Genomic DNA, 16,436 nt, shown 5'->3' on the forward strand with positions numbered 1-16,436 from the left:
CCAGAGCCATTGAGGCCCAGATATACCACACCAGACAAGACCCAAGGTGTAGGTTGTGCAAAGAGGCACCTGAGACAATCCAACACATAACTGCAGGGTGTAAGATGCTGGCAGGGAAAGCCTACATGGAACGCCATAACCAGGTGGCTGGCATAGTCTACCGAAACATCTGTGCGCAGTATGGACTGGAAACCCGAAGGTCAAAATGGGAAACACCTCCAAAGGTGGTGGAGAATGACCGAGTGAAGATCCTGTGGGACTTCCAGATCCAGACTGACAAGATGGTAATGGCTAACCAACCAGATATCGTGATCATAGATAAAGGGCAGAGGAAAGCCGTTGTAGTGGTCCCAAGTGATGGAAACATCAGAAAGAAGGAACACGAGAAACTCGAGAAATACCAAGGGCTCAGAGAGGAGCTGGGAAGAGCCTGGGAGGTAAAGGTGACAGTCGTGCCTGTGGTGGTCGGAGCACTCGGGGCAGTGACCCCCAAACTAGATGAGTGGTTGCAACAGATCCCGGGAACAACATCGGACATCTCACTCCAGAAATGTGCAGTGCTGGGAACAGCAAGGATATTGCGCAGAACCCTCAAGCTTCCTGGCCTCTGGTAGAGGACCCGAGCTGAATGAGGGACGGACACCACCCGAGGGGTGAGATGAGGATTTTTTTTTATATATATATACACACACACACACACACACACACAAACACACACACAAACACTCACGCGTGCACAAACCAGAGGTACGGAGGAGCTCAGAGGGCATCGCTCGTTCCACATATCTGAAAACACATTTTTATTGTGTGACTTTTTACTCGGCACGAGACTCGCCATTTTCCTAGCATTTTATGCTGTCTGTTGTATTTGCATTATTTGTTTTCACTTTGCTATTGTGTGACTAATTTTTCATGTAGAGCACTTTGCATGCAACAATGGCTGTTTTAAATTTCTCTATGAATAATGTTGAGTTGAGTTTGTTCAGTGGAAGATATACATATGGCTGATGATTTTTATTGCTTTTACAGGGCGGTAGGTGGTTGCAATTTCATGCCATACCAAGCAAGTATGATTGTGTCTCTGAAAACGAAGGATGAAATGTCTGAATCGAGGTCACATTCAAGCAATTCAAGTCATTGAGAAGATAAATCATCTTTATTATTTGAACTGGATGCAGGTGGCGAGGATGGGAATCTCTCTCTCCTGAGGAATGTAATTTCATCGGTGCTGTATGTTGCACATGTAGCATATTTGATAATAAAGTTGACTTGCCTTGCATTTACACATTAACGACCACACAATACTCAGGATGATTAGGACTGAATGCTTGAGGACAAGTTTTGTTTTGGAATAAGAACAACTCTCTTTGATCTGGGGTGACATGTCGAGCAAACTCAGGTGGTGGATTGGTTGTTGGTCCAAGTCCAAGTCCGGGTGGTTGTGTTCATCCAGAAACTGGTGTTGGCTAGGCAGATCTTGGTGTGGACCAAGATGGTGGTTCAGGTTTGAAAAGGTCACGTTCCAGATTGTTGTTTTCATCTGGAGTCACAGATGGTCCAGGTTGGCAGGATGCTCGTCCAGGTGGGTTGTTTTATATGGAGTATTTAGTGATGGCATGGGTTGTTCTGGTAATGGTGCAGGTGTGAGAAGTCATCGTGCAGGTTGACAATTTGGTGTCCAAATGGGTGTGGTGTTGCATTGGTGGCTGACATTTGCCGGGGTTGCTTAGTATGACATGAAATAAAATTTGATCAGGTGGTGGTGGCAGTGGGCGATGTGGCTAATATTGCGGTGGGTAACATGCTGGTGGTCGTTGCCCAGGGTTAAAGGGAGGCCAATATGGATAATTTATTGGTGGCCCAGGAGGACCTGGTGGTCCAGGTGGTCCTGGTGCACTAGGTGGTCCTGGTGGTCCAGGTGGTCCATATGGTCCTGGTGGTCCAGGTGGTCCGTGTGGTCCTGGTGGGCCATCTGGTCCAGGTGGTCCTGGTGGCCCATCAAGTCCAGGTGGTCCTGATGGCCCATCGAGTCCAGGTGGTCCAGGTGGCCCATTTGGTCCTGGTGGACCATCTAGTCCATGCGGTCCTGGTGGTCCATCTACTCCTGGAGGACCACCTGGTCCAGTTGGTCCTGGTGGACCATCTGGCCCTGGTGGACCATCTGGTCCGGTTGGTCCTAGTGGACCCTCTGGTCCTGGTGGACCTGGTGGCCCAGGTTGTCCTGGAGGTGGTGCTGGTGGACTTCCTGGAGGTGATCCAGGTGGACTTCCTGGAGGTGATCCAGGTGGACTTCCTGGAGGTGATCCAGGTGGAGATCCAGGTGGACTTCCCGGAGGTGATCCAGGTGGACTTCCCGGAGGTGATCCTGGTGGACTTCCCGGAGGTGATCCTGGTGGACTTCCTGGAGGTGATCCTGGTGGACTATTGTCATCCTGGGTCACTTGTCTCTTTATCTTAGCAGAAAGACAGCTGGTTCCTGTGATAAAGAGTTGACATCTTTGTTACATGGTGACGTTTCACTTACTCTGTTACTTGGTAGTTGAGTTTGAAGACTTACCAAACAGCACAAGGGCAACAGTGAACACCTTAAGAATCCTCATTGTGGCTGATGATGCCCTAAAAGACAGTGAAAAGGGACGGTAAATGTACATCGAGAGAAAGTCCATGTGGTGAACATGATGGGAGAACTAGCTGGTTGGACACACACTGGATTGCGACTGAGAAGAAGAGTCATAACTCTCTGCCAATGTCAATGTTATTCCCGTTGGACAGAATTCTCGCATTTACTGAAACCACGACTTTTCCGTAAATCACTTTTTTAGTTGAGATACAAATTGGTATCTTTTTTTAATGCTGTCATTTCTGTACATGGTGCCAGCACCAAACATGCACTTCAAAGTGCACTGTCACACAGAGCCCCGCCATGTAAAAGCTTTTAACTTCACAAAACATTTTTCACAAAGGGTTGCATTGTGGAACACAGTACACACCCAGCATTTTCGCGGCTCCTCAATTATTTGGAGATGATTTGTGAGTGGTGAGAGGGGTTGTTTGTGTGTGCATGTATGTGACATGCTGCAAATCATTGTGATTGCCAAAAAAAAAAAAAAAATTCTTTTAATATCGCTTGCAACATTTGTTTGATTTGTGACTTTTTTAATTCAATGTGAAAATATCTGTCAATAAAAGAAAAGCGGAAATGAAGTTTTGTTTTGTTTGTGAACCACCATCCATCGTCTCAACAGCGTGAGTACTTTGGCCTACTCTTGTGAAATTCATGTATCCGAAAGGACAGAAAGAGTTTTAGTTTTTCCCCCCCAAGGTCTGAACTCAACTGTGCTTACCTCCGGCTTGCAAAGGATTGATTAATTGCAATGTTGCTTTTTTGTGCAGTTGTCAGGATCATAAATGCTTTTAAATGTTGTAATTCTGCATTGTATAAATAAAGTTGTCTTGCCCATCACTCCAAAAATAATAACATTCTAAATGAAGCTTTACAGCAATTTTAAATCTTTGATACATTTGCTTTGTTCCAATGTACGTGCAAAGATGGTTTGCTTAAAGGAAACACTGAATGATGTCACACGCATTCATTCAATATACTTGACCACAGATGAGCCCGCGGGCGCAGGCGACACACTCTTCAAGGAGCCACTTACGGTAATTAAGTTCCAAAAAAAAAGCTATCTCATTCATATTACAACTTTAAGTGAGGTGATATTTTTGAAAAAATGCATGACATGTATTCTTACACCTAATGTTGGTTTGCTGTTAACCCATTTCGTGCCATCCTCGAATGTTAATTTTTATGCGTGGGAGCCCTGTGTGCTGGAATATTTAAAAAAGAAAAGATTAATTTTTGATTGTTCAAACGTTCTTGAAGGATGGATCTTTTCGGACTTCACTGAGAAGTGTATTTTGAAAAATGAAATATGTTGAGAGCACAGTTTTTGCACACATGCACGTTTGTCCGGATTTAAAATTCCGTTTTTGTCATTAGTTTTGTCTGGAAGTTTGTGGTCCAATTTAACCTGAATCAAAATGCATATTTTTCCCTTAATTGTACAAAGCGCAACACCAAACATGTCCAAGAATAATCGTGTGTTCCCTGAAAACACTTGAAGATGGAGAAAGTACTTACCACGCACACCCAAGTTTGCTTTTGATGCTCCTCTCACGCTTGCGTTGTTGACAGTTCTGCTTCCGTCTCTCTTCTGTCGTTTCACAGTCGGTAATGGACGCCTTAAATCATTTGTCTGGCCACCATTAAGGTGGGGCTCTTGTTAAGGTGGAGCACTGAATTGATTTTCTTTTCTTTTCACACAATTACAGTAGGTGGTTTCTTTTCAGCGGGTATTTCCAAGCAGTATGTCTTCGTCACGTTGCCTTTGTCAAGTTGTAAGGCATGAGTTAATTGAATCACTCTGAAATGAATAGATGGTGGCCTGGAGGTCCAGTGGTTAGCGAATCAATCTCACAGTGCAGAGGTACCAGGTTCAATTCCAGCTCCGGCCTCCTTGTGTGGAGTTTAGTTGTTCTCCCAGGGCCTGCATGGGTTTTCTCCGGGTCCTCCGGTTTCCTCCCACATTCCAGGGACGTCGACAATCTGACGTTTGAGCTGCAGTGCGCCATGGATTGGAGCCAAACAAGTATTATCTGAAACTTGTATTCAAAATTAGATTGACATTTCAAGTTTCTCAATTTGAAAGTCAAGGTGTGCTGCAATCAGGTGTGCTGCAACAGGGAGACTTGGAAAACATGCAGGGCAGCGGCCCTCCAGGACCTGAGTTTGACACCTATGGTCTAAGATGTTACGAAATGCGAGTGCTGGGAAGTAACAAAGTACGAATACTTTTTATTGATACTTGAATAACATGTTACCTTCACTGCCTTGATTTCAAATTAGATAGATTTACTTTCTAATCATTACTTTGTCGAAATAGATTTGTTATCAAATCATATTTACTTTTTACTTGGATACTGTACATTTAAAACTCTCTTGTACTTAAATACAGAAATTGAATCCGTAATTACAAGACGCCCCCCGCCCTCCCACACACGTATCTGTACTTCTTCTTCAGTACAGTGTGAGAGCCTTCGCCATCTCAAGTCCCATAAAAGATAACATTCTGCACTATCCATGTAAATTGCATGAATTCAGGCGTGATGGTGTTTCTGCCACTAGATACAGTAGCACCAGAGTTGCATATACAGAAAAAAAAACCCAACAACCGGAGTATCTGTACAGTATTGCGTTCAGTTAATTTTGGCTGAAGAGTGATCAAATGTTTATGTTGAACTCGCTGGACATTCTTCAGTGTAATTATTTGTGACATGCAGTCGTATTATGCAGGTAGCTTCCATTGCGGAGCAAAAGAAAACAACGAGCAGCAACGCCAACTTCTGGACGCCATTGGCAGGACGCAGCGAAAAAAAATGTTCTTCACAGAGCAGATTCATCAGCTAGTGAGCTTCCGACTTACGGCGGACAGCGAGAGAGAGCACCAGCTAGCGAGCTACCGAGCAACGGCGAGGGAGAGCACCACCTAGCGAGCTACCGAGCGACGGCGAACAGTGAGAGAGAGCACCAGCTAGCAAGCTACCGAGCGACGGCGAGAGAGAGCACAAACCAGCGAGCGAGGCTCAGCGGTGGAAGCCAAACGACCTGCTGCAAGCCACTACCGCTGCTTGCCAAACCACCCGCTGCTAGCCAGACCACCCGCTGCTTGCCAAACCACCCGCAACTAGCCAAACCACCAGTCGACCAACACCATACTCTACACATGCCTCCTTTTGCCTCTCCGTCCAGCTGCAGCAGCTGCACCTGCCTTGCTGAGAAGATTGCTGAACTGGAGCAGAGAATCTCCACACTGTACCATATCCACGATGCTGAGCAGCAGATGGACACGATCACCTTTGGTCCTGGACAACCAGAGTCTCCATCTTTCACCGACACAGCTGCTGCTGCCAAAACCTGCTTCTCCCTCAGTTGGGAAAGAATGTGCCACAGTAAGTCCATCAAAGAAGTGACGGACGCGGAGACTGTTTTAGAGACACCATATTTCCATGGGGCTGTCACAGACACTCCCAGAGAGAGTGATAAATGGACTGTAGAAATTGTCATCGGTGCAACACCAGTTAAATTTAAAATTGATACTGGAGCAGATTTGATCATGGAGAAAGAGACATTCGACATGTTAGTCCCTGAAGTACAAAGGAAAGTGCTATTCATTTCCAGTGTTTGTAATCCACAGCCAGAGGTCTAATAACCTGTGAGGCAAAGAGACAGCATACACAATGGGACTAGTGAAACACATTGAGGAAGTGCACAATGCATTCGGTGAGCATGGAACTCTTAGGACAGAGCCAGTCAAAATAAAACTCAAAGATGATGCAGACCGTATGCCATTCACACAGCTCGCCGAGTCCCTCTGACGCTTTTGGGGAAGGTAAAAGAGGAATTGCAGCGCATGGAGAAAAACAAGATAATTGAAAAGGTAACTGAACCAACAGACTGGTGCGCACGAAAGGTGCCTGTCCCAAGAAAAAATGGCCAAGTGCGCATCTGTGTAGATTTGAAAAAGCTAAACGAGGCTGTGAAGAGAGAAAGATTTGTCCTCCCAACTGCCGAGGAAATCACTGCAAAACTGTGCGGCGCAACCATGTTTACGTCACTTGACGCAGCTTAAGGGTTCTGGCAGATACCCCTCCATCCACAAAGCAGCGAGTTAACCACATTCATTACGCCTTTTGGAAGGTACGCGTTTAAACGTCTGCCTTTCGGCATCACCAGCGCTCCAGAAATCCTTCAGAGGAAAATGATGGAGGCCTTGAGTGATCTTGACGGAGTGGCAATTTACATGGATGACATACTAGTTTATGGCAACACACCAGAACAGCACGACGAGCGCCTAAGCAAAGTACTGGAGAGAATCAAGTCGACATGTTTGAAGTTGAACAGAGACAAGTGCGTGTTTAGGAAAAACCAACTCCACTTCCTGGGTCAACTGATTGACAAGTCAGGAGTAAAACCTGACCCTGAAAAAGTAAAAGCCATCAAACAGCTCCCAGAGCCACACAACGTCCAGGATCTGAAATGTGTCCTAGGCATGTTCACATACTTGGGGAATAAAATCTCTCATTTGTCAACAGTGGGTCAACTCTTATACGAACAGTTGAGGTCCAATTTTACATGGACATGGGATCACCCGCAGAAAGAGGCATTCGAGCATATCAAAGTCATTATGTCTGCATCTCCCGTTCTCAAGTTCTATGATGTGAACCAACCTACTACTGTATCAGCAGATGCAAGCAGTTTTGCCATTGAAGGTGTGCTGCTACAACAACACGACGGGGACTGGAAACCGGTCGCTTACTGTTCTCGTCGCTTGTCAGATGCCGAAACCAGATAGAAAAGGAATGTCTGGCAAGTGTTTGGGCATGCGAAAGGTTTGAGAAATACCTGGTTGGGCTGGAGAATTTCAAATTGGTCACTGACCATAAACCACTGATTAATAAAAAGGATCTGGATAATGTTCCTATGCGTTGCCAAAGACTCTTAATGAGACTTATGAGATTTAAGCCTACAGCTGAATATGCGCCCGGCAAGACTCTTACCGTAGCTGATGCACTCTCCCGTAGCCCATTACAGTGCACAACGGAGGTAAGTGACACTCATTCCGATGTAGAGTGTTACATTGCAGCCATCATCACCGGCATGCCAGCCACACCACAAAAGCTTGAGGCTATAAAGCTAGCCACAGCAGCTCACAGTAACCTGAAGGTGCTACTGAGATATATCAAGTCAGTTTGGCCAGATTATGTCGGAAATAGGCCCTGATGTCCATGATGGACATCAGGGCCTAACAAAATGCAGGGAGCGGGCCAATGCATCCGTGTGGTGGCCCGGAATCTCCACTGACATCAAACTGAAAGTGGAGTCCTGTCAAACGTGCTGTGAGATGAAACACACCCAGCGTAAGGAGCCCCTCATCTCAACTCCTATGCCTGAAAGACCTTGGCAAAGACTTGCAATCGACCTTTGTGATTACAACAAACCTACCTGGTTGTGTTCGATTATTTCTCCAGGTTCATCGAGATACTCAATATGTCAACGACAACTGCTTCACAGGTCGTGTTGAAGCTGAAATCTCTCTTTGCTCGCTATGGCTGCCCGGACCAGATTGTTTCGGACAACGGACCCCAATTTGCATGTGAGGAGTTCCAGAAGTTTTCCCGTGACTTTGACTTTCATCACATTGTGATGAAATTGTCACAATGTGCATTGTCCACAAGCCAACGGACATACAGAAAGGAGTGTACCAATTGCTAAGAGGATTCTAAAGCAGAAAGACCCTTTACTTGCTCTTATGTGTTACCGTTGCACTCCATGCGCAACCACAGGCATAAATCCAGCAAAACTGCTTATGGGGAGAAGGATTAAAACAACACTCCCAACGCTAAAGTCGAATCTCCAACCCCACTGGCCAGACCTAGTTGCTGTAAGAAGCAAGGATGCAAGGGAGAAACAGAAGCAAGCCTTCTGCTTCAATCAACGTCATGGTACAAGACCCTTTACCCCTTTTGAGAACCTGCGATTCTGTTCTCACAAAGTTGGATCATCAGGATGCTTGGGGAACGCCGGCCGTCGTTACTGGTGACGGCGCGAGTCCGAGATCCTATGTCATCGAGACGCACAAGGGGGCGACTCTGAGACGCAACCGTCGCCACCTCCTGTGTGTGACCTACTCCTTCTGGAGATACTCCACTCCCACAGCTTCAACATCCTCAGCCGGAAGCTATTGTCGAACGTGCTGAAACCCCACCGGACACCTTGGCTACTCCCAAAACGAGCTTGACTCAAACGCAAGATGGACAGCTATTCACGCGGTCTGGCAGGCTGAGTAGACCAGTGGACAGACTGAATCTGTAAGGGTGTACGAAGAACGCTGCCCAAACAAATCAAAATGTTTTGTGAAAAAAAAAAAAGAGAAAAAAAAGTTGTTAAAGATGTTGAAAGAAGTGAAAGTAATCACTCGCTGATTGTGTTGTTAAGGTATTTTTGCACTGAGGAAAGTAATACCGCAGTTAGCAAAATTGGTCTGGCTCAGCTCTGGGGCAGACACGGTACGTACACTCGGCCCACATACCTCAATGAATGACGGTCCTGCAGTGGCCCACGTCTGGCATCCATGATGTGGGCCGCATTCGGCCCAGATCTGAGCCACATTGTAAAACCATATCTGGCCCTACTCCAGCCCTACGCTGGGCCAGAACAGGTTCCTGATATCAGCCTTCATTCAACCTCAACTAAGCCATATCTTTCATGAGCCATATTTGACCCACATTTTTAAAAAAAAGTCTCAAAAACGACTGTTACAAAAATATGTTTATTGTCTCAATTTGTGAACCTCACATATAACTCCACATCACTGGAAAAATGCACTTTTCTTTCTTTAACAGTGAACACAAAGTCCAAATTGGGATGCAGCTGACTCTTGAACAGTATTTTTCTATCCATCAAATTGTTGCGCTCTCCATGCCATCTTTTCTTCTCATGCTCTCCTTCCTGTCACCATCCCAATGAGGAGCCAGATGTAGCCGTGTTTTGATTGTGACATCAATTTCCTGCTCCGAGGCCCAAGATGTTCGGCTGTTAGGTCTCACAGCGGCTGTAAGAACTGTAAGAAAACAAGAATGGACAGTGTTTTTGGAAAACAAACATTTGTACATGTCATGAACAATGAATGGTCAGTAAAAATAACCCTTGATATTTCTTATAATAATAATAAGAATACATTTCATTTATAAGCGCCTTTCAAGACACTCAAGGACACTTTACAACCAAAACTAAACTAGGTGTGACGCTGTGGGGCGGAATATTTGCCACCAAAAACTAAACGTGAATAACTTTTAAATAGTTTATACTGAATTTGAATTACATGAATTGAACTTAAGTGGCTCGGATAATGGATGGATTTGTATATTTTACTCTGAATCATATTGAATAACTGAATCTGAATTGTACAATCTGAATTTGAAACGATTGACTTTTTTTCTTTGAAACTGTATTTGATCCTCACTGAAAATTAAATTCTGTTTATTTTCATATTCAGTCTTACAAATACAAAACTTTTCATTTCAACGTCAGATTTTGTTTTTAAATTAGTTTTAAAGTAACTTTATGGTCAAGTAGAAGTGTCCGGTTTGTATTGCAGCAAACGGAATCTGATGAGCTGATCATCTGAATCAGGTGTGTTGCAGCCAGGAGAGTTGGAAAACAGGCAGGAGAGTGGCCCTCCAGGCCCAGAGCTGGAGATGCCTGTTCTAAGGATCATGAGAGTGTCAAAACAGAATGCGTTTGCCATCCCACAGTTCAATATAGTCTTTTCGACCAGTGTACTTACTTTCAGTTCCTGCCAAATTTCTATTGTATGTTTAAATGTTCAATAAACAAACAAACTTTACAAAGCAGACTTCTGATTATTTATCTGTTTTTAACATTGTGGGATTTCTAGCAATGGACTGACCATAATAGGTTACAACAAGTTGTTATCTGCTCGGATTCATTGTTAGCATTATTGTCAATAAAGTACAATGTGTCACAGATTAGGCCTGATTTGTTATTTGCACTGTTTGAAAACGGACATAGGTTGAACACAAGTGGGACTGGAGTTTATTTAGGTCCCGACACATCAAGGTATAAAGAAGAATGAAAGAGTGGATGGATTTGCAAGATCAGCATTTACTCATGACCAATGGCTGGCGAGTGTCTCTTGGGATAGATGAGGTCAAGGCATAGATGAAGAATACAGTTAGAGTTGAATAACACGTAGTTTGGAGTGGAGAACACACAGGATGTCATCTACCACATTTTTCGGACGATGAGTCGCTCCTGAATATAGGTTGCACCAGCCATAAAATAGAGAAGAAAAAGAGAAAAGCATATATTTGCAATACAATACATGCTGATTTACATAGCGCTTTCACAACAGCTGCCACTGTAACAAAACGCTTAACAAAACAGTTAACATAAAGTAAAATAATAAACACACTAGACTAGAGTATAAGTCACGTTTTTGGGGGGAAATGTATTTGATCAAATCCAACACCACGAACAGACATGTCATCTTGAAAGTCAAATAAAAATAGAGAACAACATGCTGAATAAGTGTACGATATACTTATGTTACATGATGCTTTAAAAACGAACTGAAAACGTTTCTGGTATGTTCACGTAACATATAAAGAGTTATTCAGACAGTTATAGAATAAAGAGCATTCTAACAAGTTTACCAAACCACCAGTGTCACTCCAAATCACTAAATCTAATGAAATCTTCAGCCTCTCTGTCACTTTTAAAGAACTCCGTGAACTCCAGAGGCAGAAGAAGCAGCGGTTCTTCTTCCCCGTCTCTTACATCAGTCATCCTAAATCGTGTTTATCAGTTCCCACCAATGTGGAAAGTATCAACACAGGCCTAGAGCATCCTCTTGCGGTTTAATGTGAAAATAACGTGAAATGATAGAACGTGTAAATAAATTCACACATAAGTCGCTCCAGAGTATAAAACGCACCCCTCGCCTAGCTATGAAAAAAAAACTGTGACTGATAGTCCGGAAAATACAGTATAAAATCTACAGCAAAGGGCGGGTGGGATGAATGTAGAGAGAAGGAATAGAAGAGAACAAACTACAATTCGTTGAGAAGCGGACAGACTGAGTTAAATGGGTCAATGTGTTTGATTGGCAACAAACAAATGCTTGCATCATCTCAAAATATTTTAAAGTGAAGACAACTTTCAGTTTTGATATTTTAGCAACAAACATGATGTTGATGCAAATATGATTTTAAATGATTTGGCACTCCAAATCTGTCAATTACAGTCTGTAGGTATAAAGGGTAAATGTCAACTCTGGTAATTGATTTATTCCTACGTACAAGTATGAAGAACATGTCGCACGGCAAGACCAGCCTAATAGAAACCTGCGTGAGAACAAAAGGAATAAACAAACAAAAGAAAATTAATTAAATGCCTCACCGAATGACAGCATGACCTTTGCAAGGGGCGTACAAGGCAGGTTGCATATGAGGCAAAATGGGAAAAAGCAGAGCAGTATCAACACTGTCTTGTAACGTGCGGTGAGGTTCATGACTGGTGAGGCATTACTTCCCGGGAGTCTGAAATAAAAATATGAAGCCAAAATAGATAGGCATATTTTTCACTTTTGACCTTGAATAAAACACGTCTCAATTCAGTTAAAAATTGTATTTTTTACTATTTGTTTTCAAAGCTTTTCATTATGTTCTCAAGTGATTCTACATGGTTCAACAATGTGATAGCAAGAAATACAAAAGAACAATTAATATAAACTCAAGTTCATTCTTGTTGGGTTGTTGATTCTTGGAGAGGTTTTGAAGTAAAAAGAACATTAGATCATTCCTGAATATTTAATATGAATGACCCAATTACAAAATTACCTCGACATCTGGTATCATAACTGCAGGTCTGATGTTTCTCACAAATCAATCCACGTCAAAATCTGTAAAGAATTGGATGAGTTATGAATTTATTGGACCCAAACAGTTACCTCAGTACAAGTGAATGGAAGAGATCACCGGGGATTCCAAGATGATGACTTATGGCCTTTTCAAACTTCATGACTTTTTTGTCGTGCATGATTGTTGGTTAGATGACCAGATAAATATCATTCCGTGTCATTGACCGGGCGAGATGTCACACTATTACACTACCATCAAGATTCAGTCCATCAGGGGAAGGTCCATTGAGGAGGCTGGACAAACAGCTGAAGTTATGTTGAATTATTTGCATTGCATTGTTTCTCTAGTCAATCAGAAAATGACAAATTGTGGAGGACCTTACGGTGGACGTGGACCATGTGAGATTTGTATAGCCGGAGCTCCGGGGACTGTATTAACTTTTTAACCATTATTCCAAGCCATGACACTGCTCACTTCAAGTTTTATGACACATTGTGAAGCACTGTTTATTTTGGAGCCTTTCGTGGAGAAATGTTGAGTCTTCGGCACAATAACAACCAGTCTAAAGGCGTCTGCAGAAGCTGGAGCCATCCTCGGGGTCTGATTCTCATCCAAACCCCGATGCTAACATGGATATGCCTTAAGGACTTGATGGATGAGCTTCAGACCAAGATCAAGTTTGAGTCAATATTAACCTTTCAAGACTGAAGTTTCATGAACCATGAAGCCGTTGGAACCAAGAGTGGATGCACAAATTGAGACTAGTCTTGACTTGGAGTGATTGGCCAATGATCATGGAGACCAGCTCGAGACCCTTCAAGCTGGTGTTGTTAAGCTATCAGTACCTGTTGAAAATTTGGTTAAAAAGGGGAAGATTTGGAAGCCCTGTACTGGCAGAACAACATTTGACGTGTGAGCGCCGCAATCTAAATCTGCCATGGTGTTGAGACCTTTTATGGAGTACAAGGTTTCAGATCCTTGACGTTCATTTAATCCGAATCAGAGGGAGCATTGTTTTTTTGGTGTTTTTTTCTCTCTCATGTACATCAAACATTCACACAAATAGTTGATTGTCTTTTGATAGATTTTATTTGAGCTAAAAAAAAAAAAAAAACAAGAGTTTGCACAGCTATGTCTTACAGCATCCAAAAGAGTTAGGTGGTATTGCTCTGAAATACAGTGATCCCTCACTTGTCGCCCGGCCGCAATAAGTGCAAAACCACAAAGGAGGGTTTGCACCCCACTAGAAATGTTTTTGTAAGTATACTGTATGTGGGTACCCATCCATCCATCCATCCATTTTCTGATCCGTTTTATCCTCACAAGGGTCGTGGGGCATGCTGGAGCCTTTCCCAGCTGTCTTCGAGTAGTAGGCGGGATACACCCTGAACCAGCCAATCGCAGGACACACAGAGACAAACAACTATCCCTGCTCACACCCACACCTAGGGACCATTTAGAGTGTTCAATCAGCCTGTCATGCATGTTTTTGGAATGTGGGAGGAAATTGAAGTACGTGGAACCCCCCCCCCCCCCACACACACACACACACACACACAGGCACGAGGAGAACATGCAAACTCCACACAGGAAGGCTGGAGCCCGAGTCGAAGCTTGCACCTCTGCACTGTGGAGTGGGCGTGCTAACCAGTCGTACCACGCCTTTGCCCCTCTCTCTCTCTCTCTCTCTCGCTTTTGCGCTCACTTTTGGTCGGCTCAAGCGAGCCCCCCCGCACCCAAACGGTGGACTGAAGCCGCGGTAATTGAAATGTGATATAGCGAGGGATCACTCTCTCTGATTATTGAGTTGACAACATAAAAAAACCCTACATTACTGGCTTTGCTTTGACACTACAGAGAAATCTCCATTGTGGCTGGTTGTGGAGGCAAAGTGCTGATCCGGTAACATTAAAATCCCAAGTATATTCACCTCTTTTGTCCTCCACCTCCACTTATTTGAAAAATGTTATTTTCTTGTCTTCAAATTTGGAATCACTTAACATGTTTGTTGGGGCTACAGACCAACTCTGTTCAGACTCCGATCTCAGCTCATCTTGCCTTCCCCTCCATCTGTCACGTTGCGTGGTGGTGGACCCCAAAAAGCAGGCAGGAGGGAGGAGCAGGGTGTATTTGAAGAAGTGTATTGATAAAACACAGAAAACTATATCCAAAACAAAGTCCAAAGTAATGAACAAAAACTATCAATAACCAAAACACTACTAGAACAAAGATGAGAGCAGCAAAGTAACACCAAACAAACAAACATGACACTAGCAAGAGCAACAGCAACACACATGACAGTAGCAAGAAGCAACAATGACCCGACACTGAGTGTTCGGGCTGGGAGTCCTTTTAAAGCCCTAATTAGTTATGACCAACAGGTGTGCAGCTGCCGGGGGAGCCCTACAGTGCCACCTGTTGGTCCCTAAACCGAATCATGACACCATCCTTGCTGGATGGCACATTTCCTTTGTGGGCTGGGCTGGCCCTCAACATTCTTAAAGATCTCTATGTTGCCTCCACTTTTGCCTCTTTTCTAAAGTTAATTGAAGTGTTCATGACCTCAAGGACATTTTTTTTAGATATCTCCAAATTTGTTATGTTTACACTTCGTGGCTTGCTTTTCCAACAATTGCTCCAACTTCAGATGATGATCTCTTTCTTGAACCTCTGCCATCACTAAAGGGTGCTGGGTATGCTATTTATGCTCAGATTTACAAAAGTGGCTGTGATTCATCATTGAATATTCTCAAAACTATGTGACAAAATGATTTACAACAAGAAATTTCATATAGTTGCAGGGAAATGTTGCAGCAAACACACGGATCATCAATTTGTGCAAAACACAGCTTTCATCAATTTGTGCAAAACGCGGCTTTAGTTCGTGGAGAATTCCTCATAGAGCCCATGATACTAAAGGCCGGTTGGTCAAAATATTTAACACGGTTTCTACCTTTTGGGAGCGGTGAATACAGGTTAAAGCTGACAATATACATATGTTTGGCTTTGCCCTTCATTAAACTTGTAATCTTCCGGTATTTTGACTGTCCAAGGTCACAGAGGTCTATATAGCTGTGAATGCAACCTTGCTAGCCAGGAGGCTGATTCTGCTGAGATGGAAGGGGAGCTTTCTTGCCCCTCTGGGACATTTTGTGCTGGGTACACCTTCGATCCTTGGCCGAAGTAGAGAATGGTGTGCTTGACATTATTGTCTGAAGAGGATGTGGAAGACATCCACATTTTTGGCCTTTTGATAAGAGGTATCCTGCTGTTTGGTGTTTGCCGTTTCCTGATCTATTGCAAAATTCAGCCGGCGGGAGCAGCTTCATTGGAAGGGGACAAGCTGGCGGCCTACATGGAAGGTGGGGTGAGGGTGATCAACACTCAGACTCATGTTTTAACCGAACTCAGATGCAAAGGGATGTGGTGTTGGACGCACTTCGCAAAAATGGAAAAGCCTGGGAGTAGTTGTACCGACCGGGAAAATTGATTGACTGATTGATCAAGAATTCGGCAGATTGACACCATGGAGATGCCAAAAGACATCCAAGGCTGTCGGAAATTGCAGACGCCCTGACCCCAAAGCAATTGTTTTCTGGACTTTCCCCTGGATGGAAAAACACATGGCCGCGACTATTCTATCTCCTTCCCCCCTGCACTTCTGCTCAGGCCTGTGACTGATAAGGACTTGGCCTTGCAGCTGCAGGCGCAATGTCAACGTCCTCGCTAGATTCCTGTTCACTGCCCCGTGGCACAGCTGGAGATGCTTCACACTCCACTTTCACAGATTGGAACATTTTGCCACCTTCCTCCCATCCCTCCACCACCCTGTTCATTACATGTTAAGTCTCGAGAATTGTTTCACTGTATTTTTAAATGTACGCTACAGTGCTGTCAAAAAATATTTGTCCCCATCCTGATGACTGTGTTCTTTG

The 16,436-nt window shown here is 43.9% G+C and overlaps 1 protein-coding gene across 1 annotated transcript; it reads right to left on the bottom strand.

Moving 5' to 3' along the window:
- Nucleotides 1-1,137: 1,137 nt before the first annotated feature.
- Nucleotides 1,138-4,259, bottom strand: LOC147205672 (uncharacterized). The gene is made up of 3 exons (XM_086109020.1): nucleotides 4,142-4,259; nucleotides 2,558-2,616; nucleotides 1,138-2,476 (listed from the first exon to the last, which is right to left on the bottom strand). Exons 2-3 carry the CDS (start codon nucleotides 2,598-2,600, stop codon nucleotides 1,782-1,784), a joined length of 738 nt encoding a protein of 245 aa, XP_085965146.1. The 5' UTR covers nucleotides 2,601-2,616; nucleotides 4,142-4,259; the 3' UTR covers nucleotides 1,138-1,781.
- Nucleotides 4,260-16,436: the final 12,177 nt, after the last annotated feature.

Source organism: Hippocampus guttulatus, chromosome 4 (genome assembly GCF_054856545.1).
Source record: "Hippocampus guttulatus isolate MCC_2025c chromosome 4, RoL_Hgut_1.0, whole genome shotgun sequence".
In the NCBI taxonomy this organism is placed as follows: domain Eukaryota; kingdom Metazoa; phylum Chordata; class Actinopteri; order Syngnathiformes; family Syngnathidae; genus Hippocampus; species Hippocampus guttulatus.

What these genes read in the sequence shown, in the direction of transcription:
- LOC147205672 (XM_086109020.1), bottom strand. Translation starts at nt 2,600, where the DNA reads ATGAGGATTCTTAAGGTGTTCACTGTTGCCCTTGTGCTGTTTG. An exon ending in TGTTGCCCTTGTGCTGTTTG is followed by an intron (nt 2,477 to 2,557) that starts GTAAGTCTTCAA and finishes TCTTTATCACAG; the next exon opens with GAACCAGCTGTCTTTCTGCT.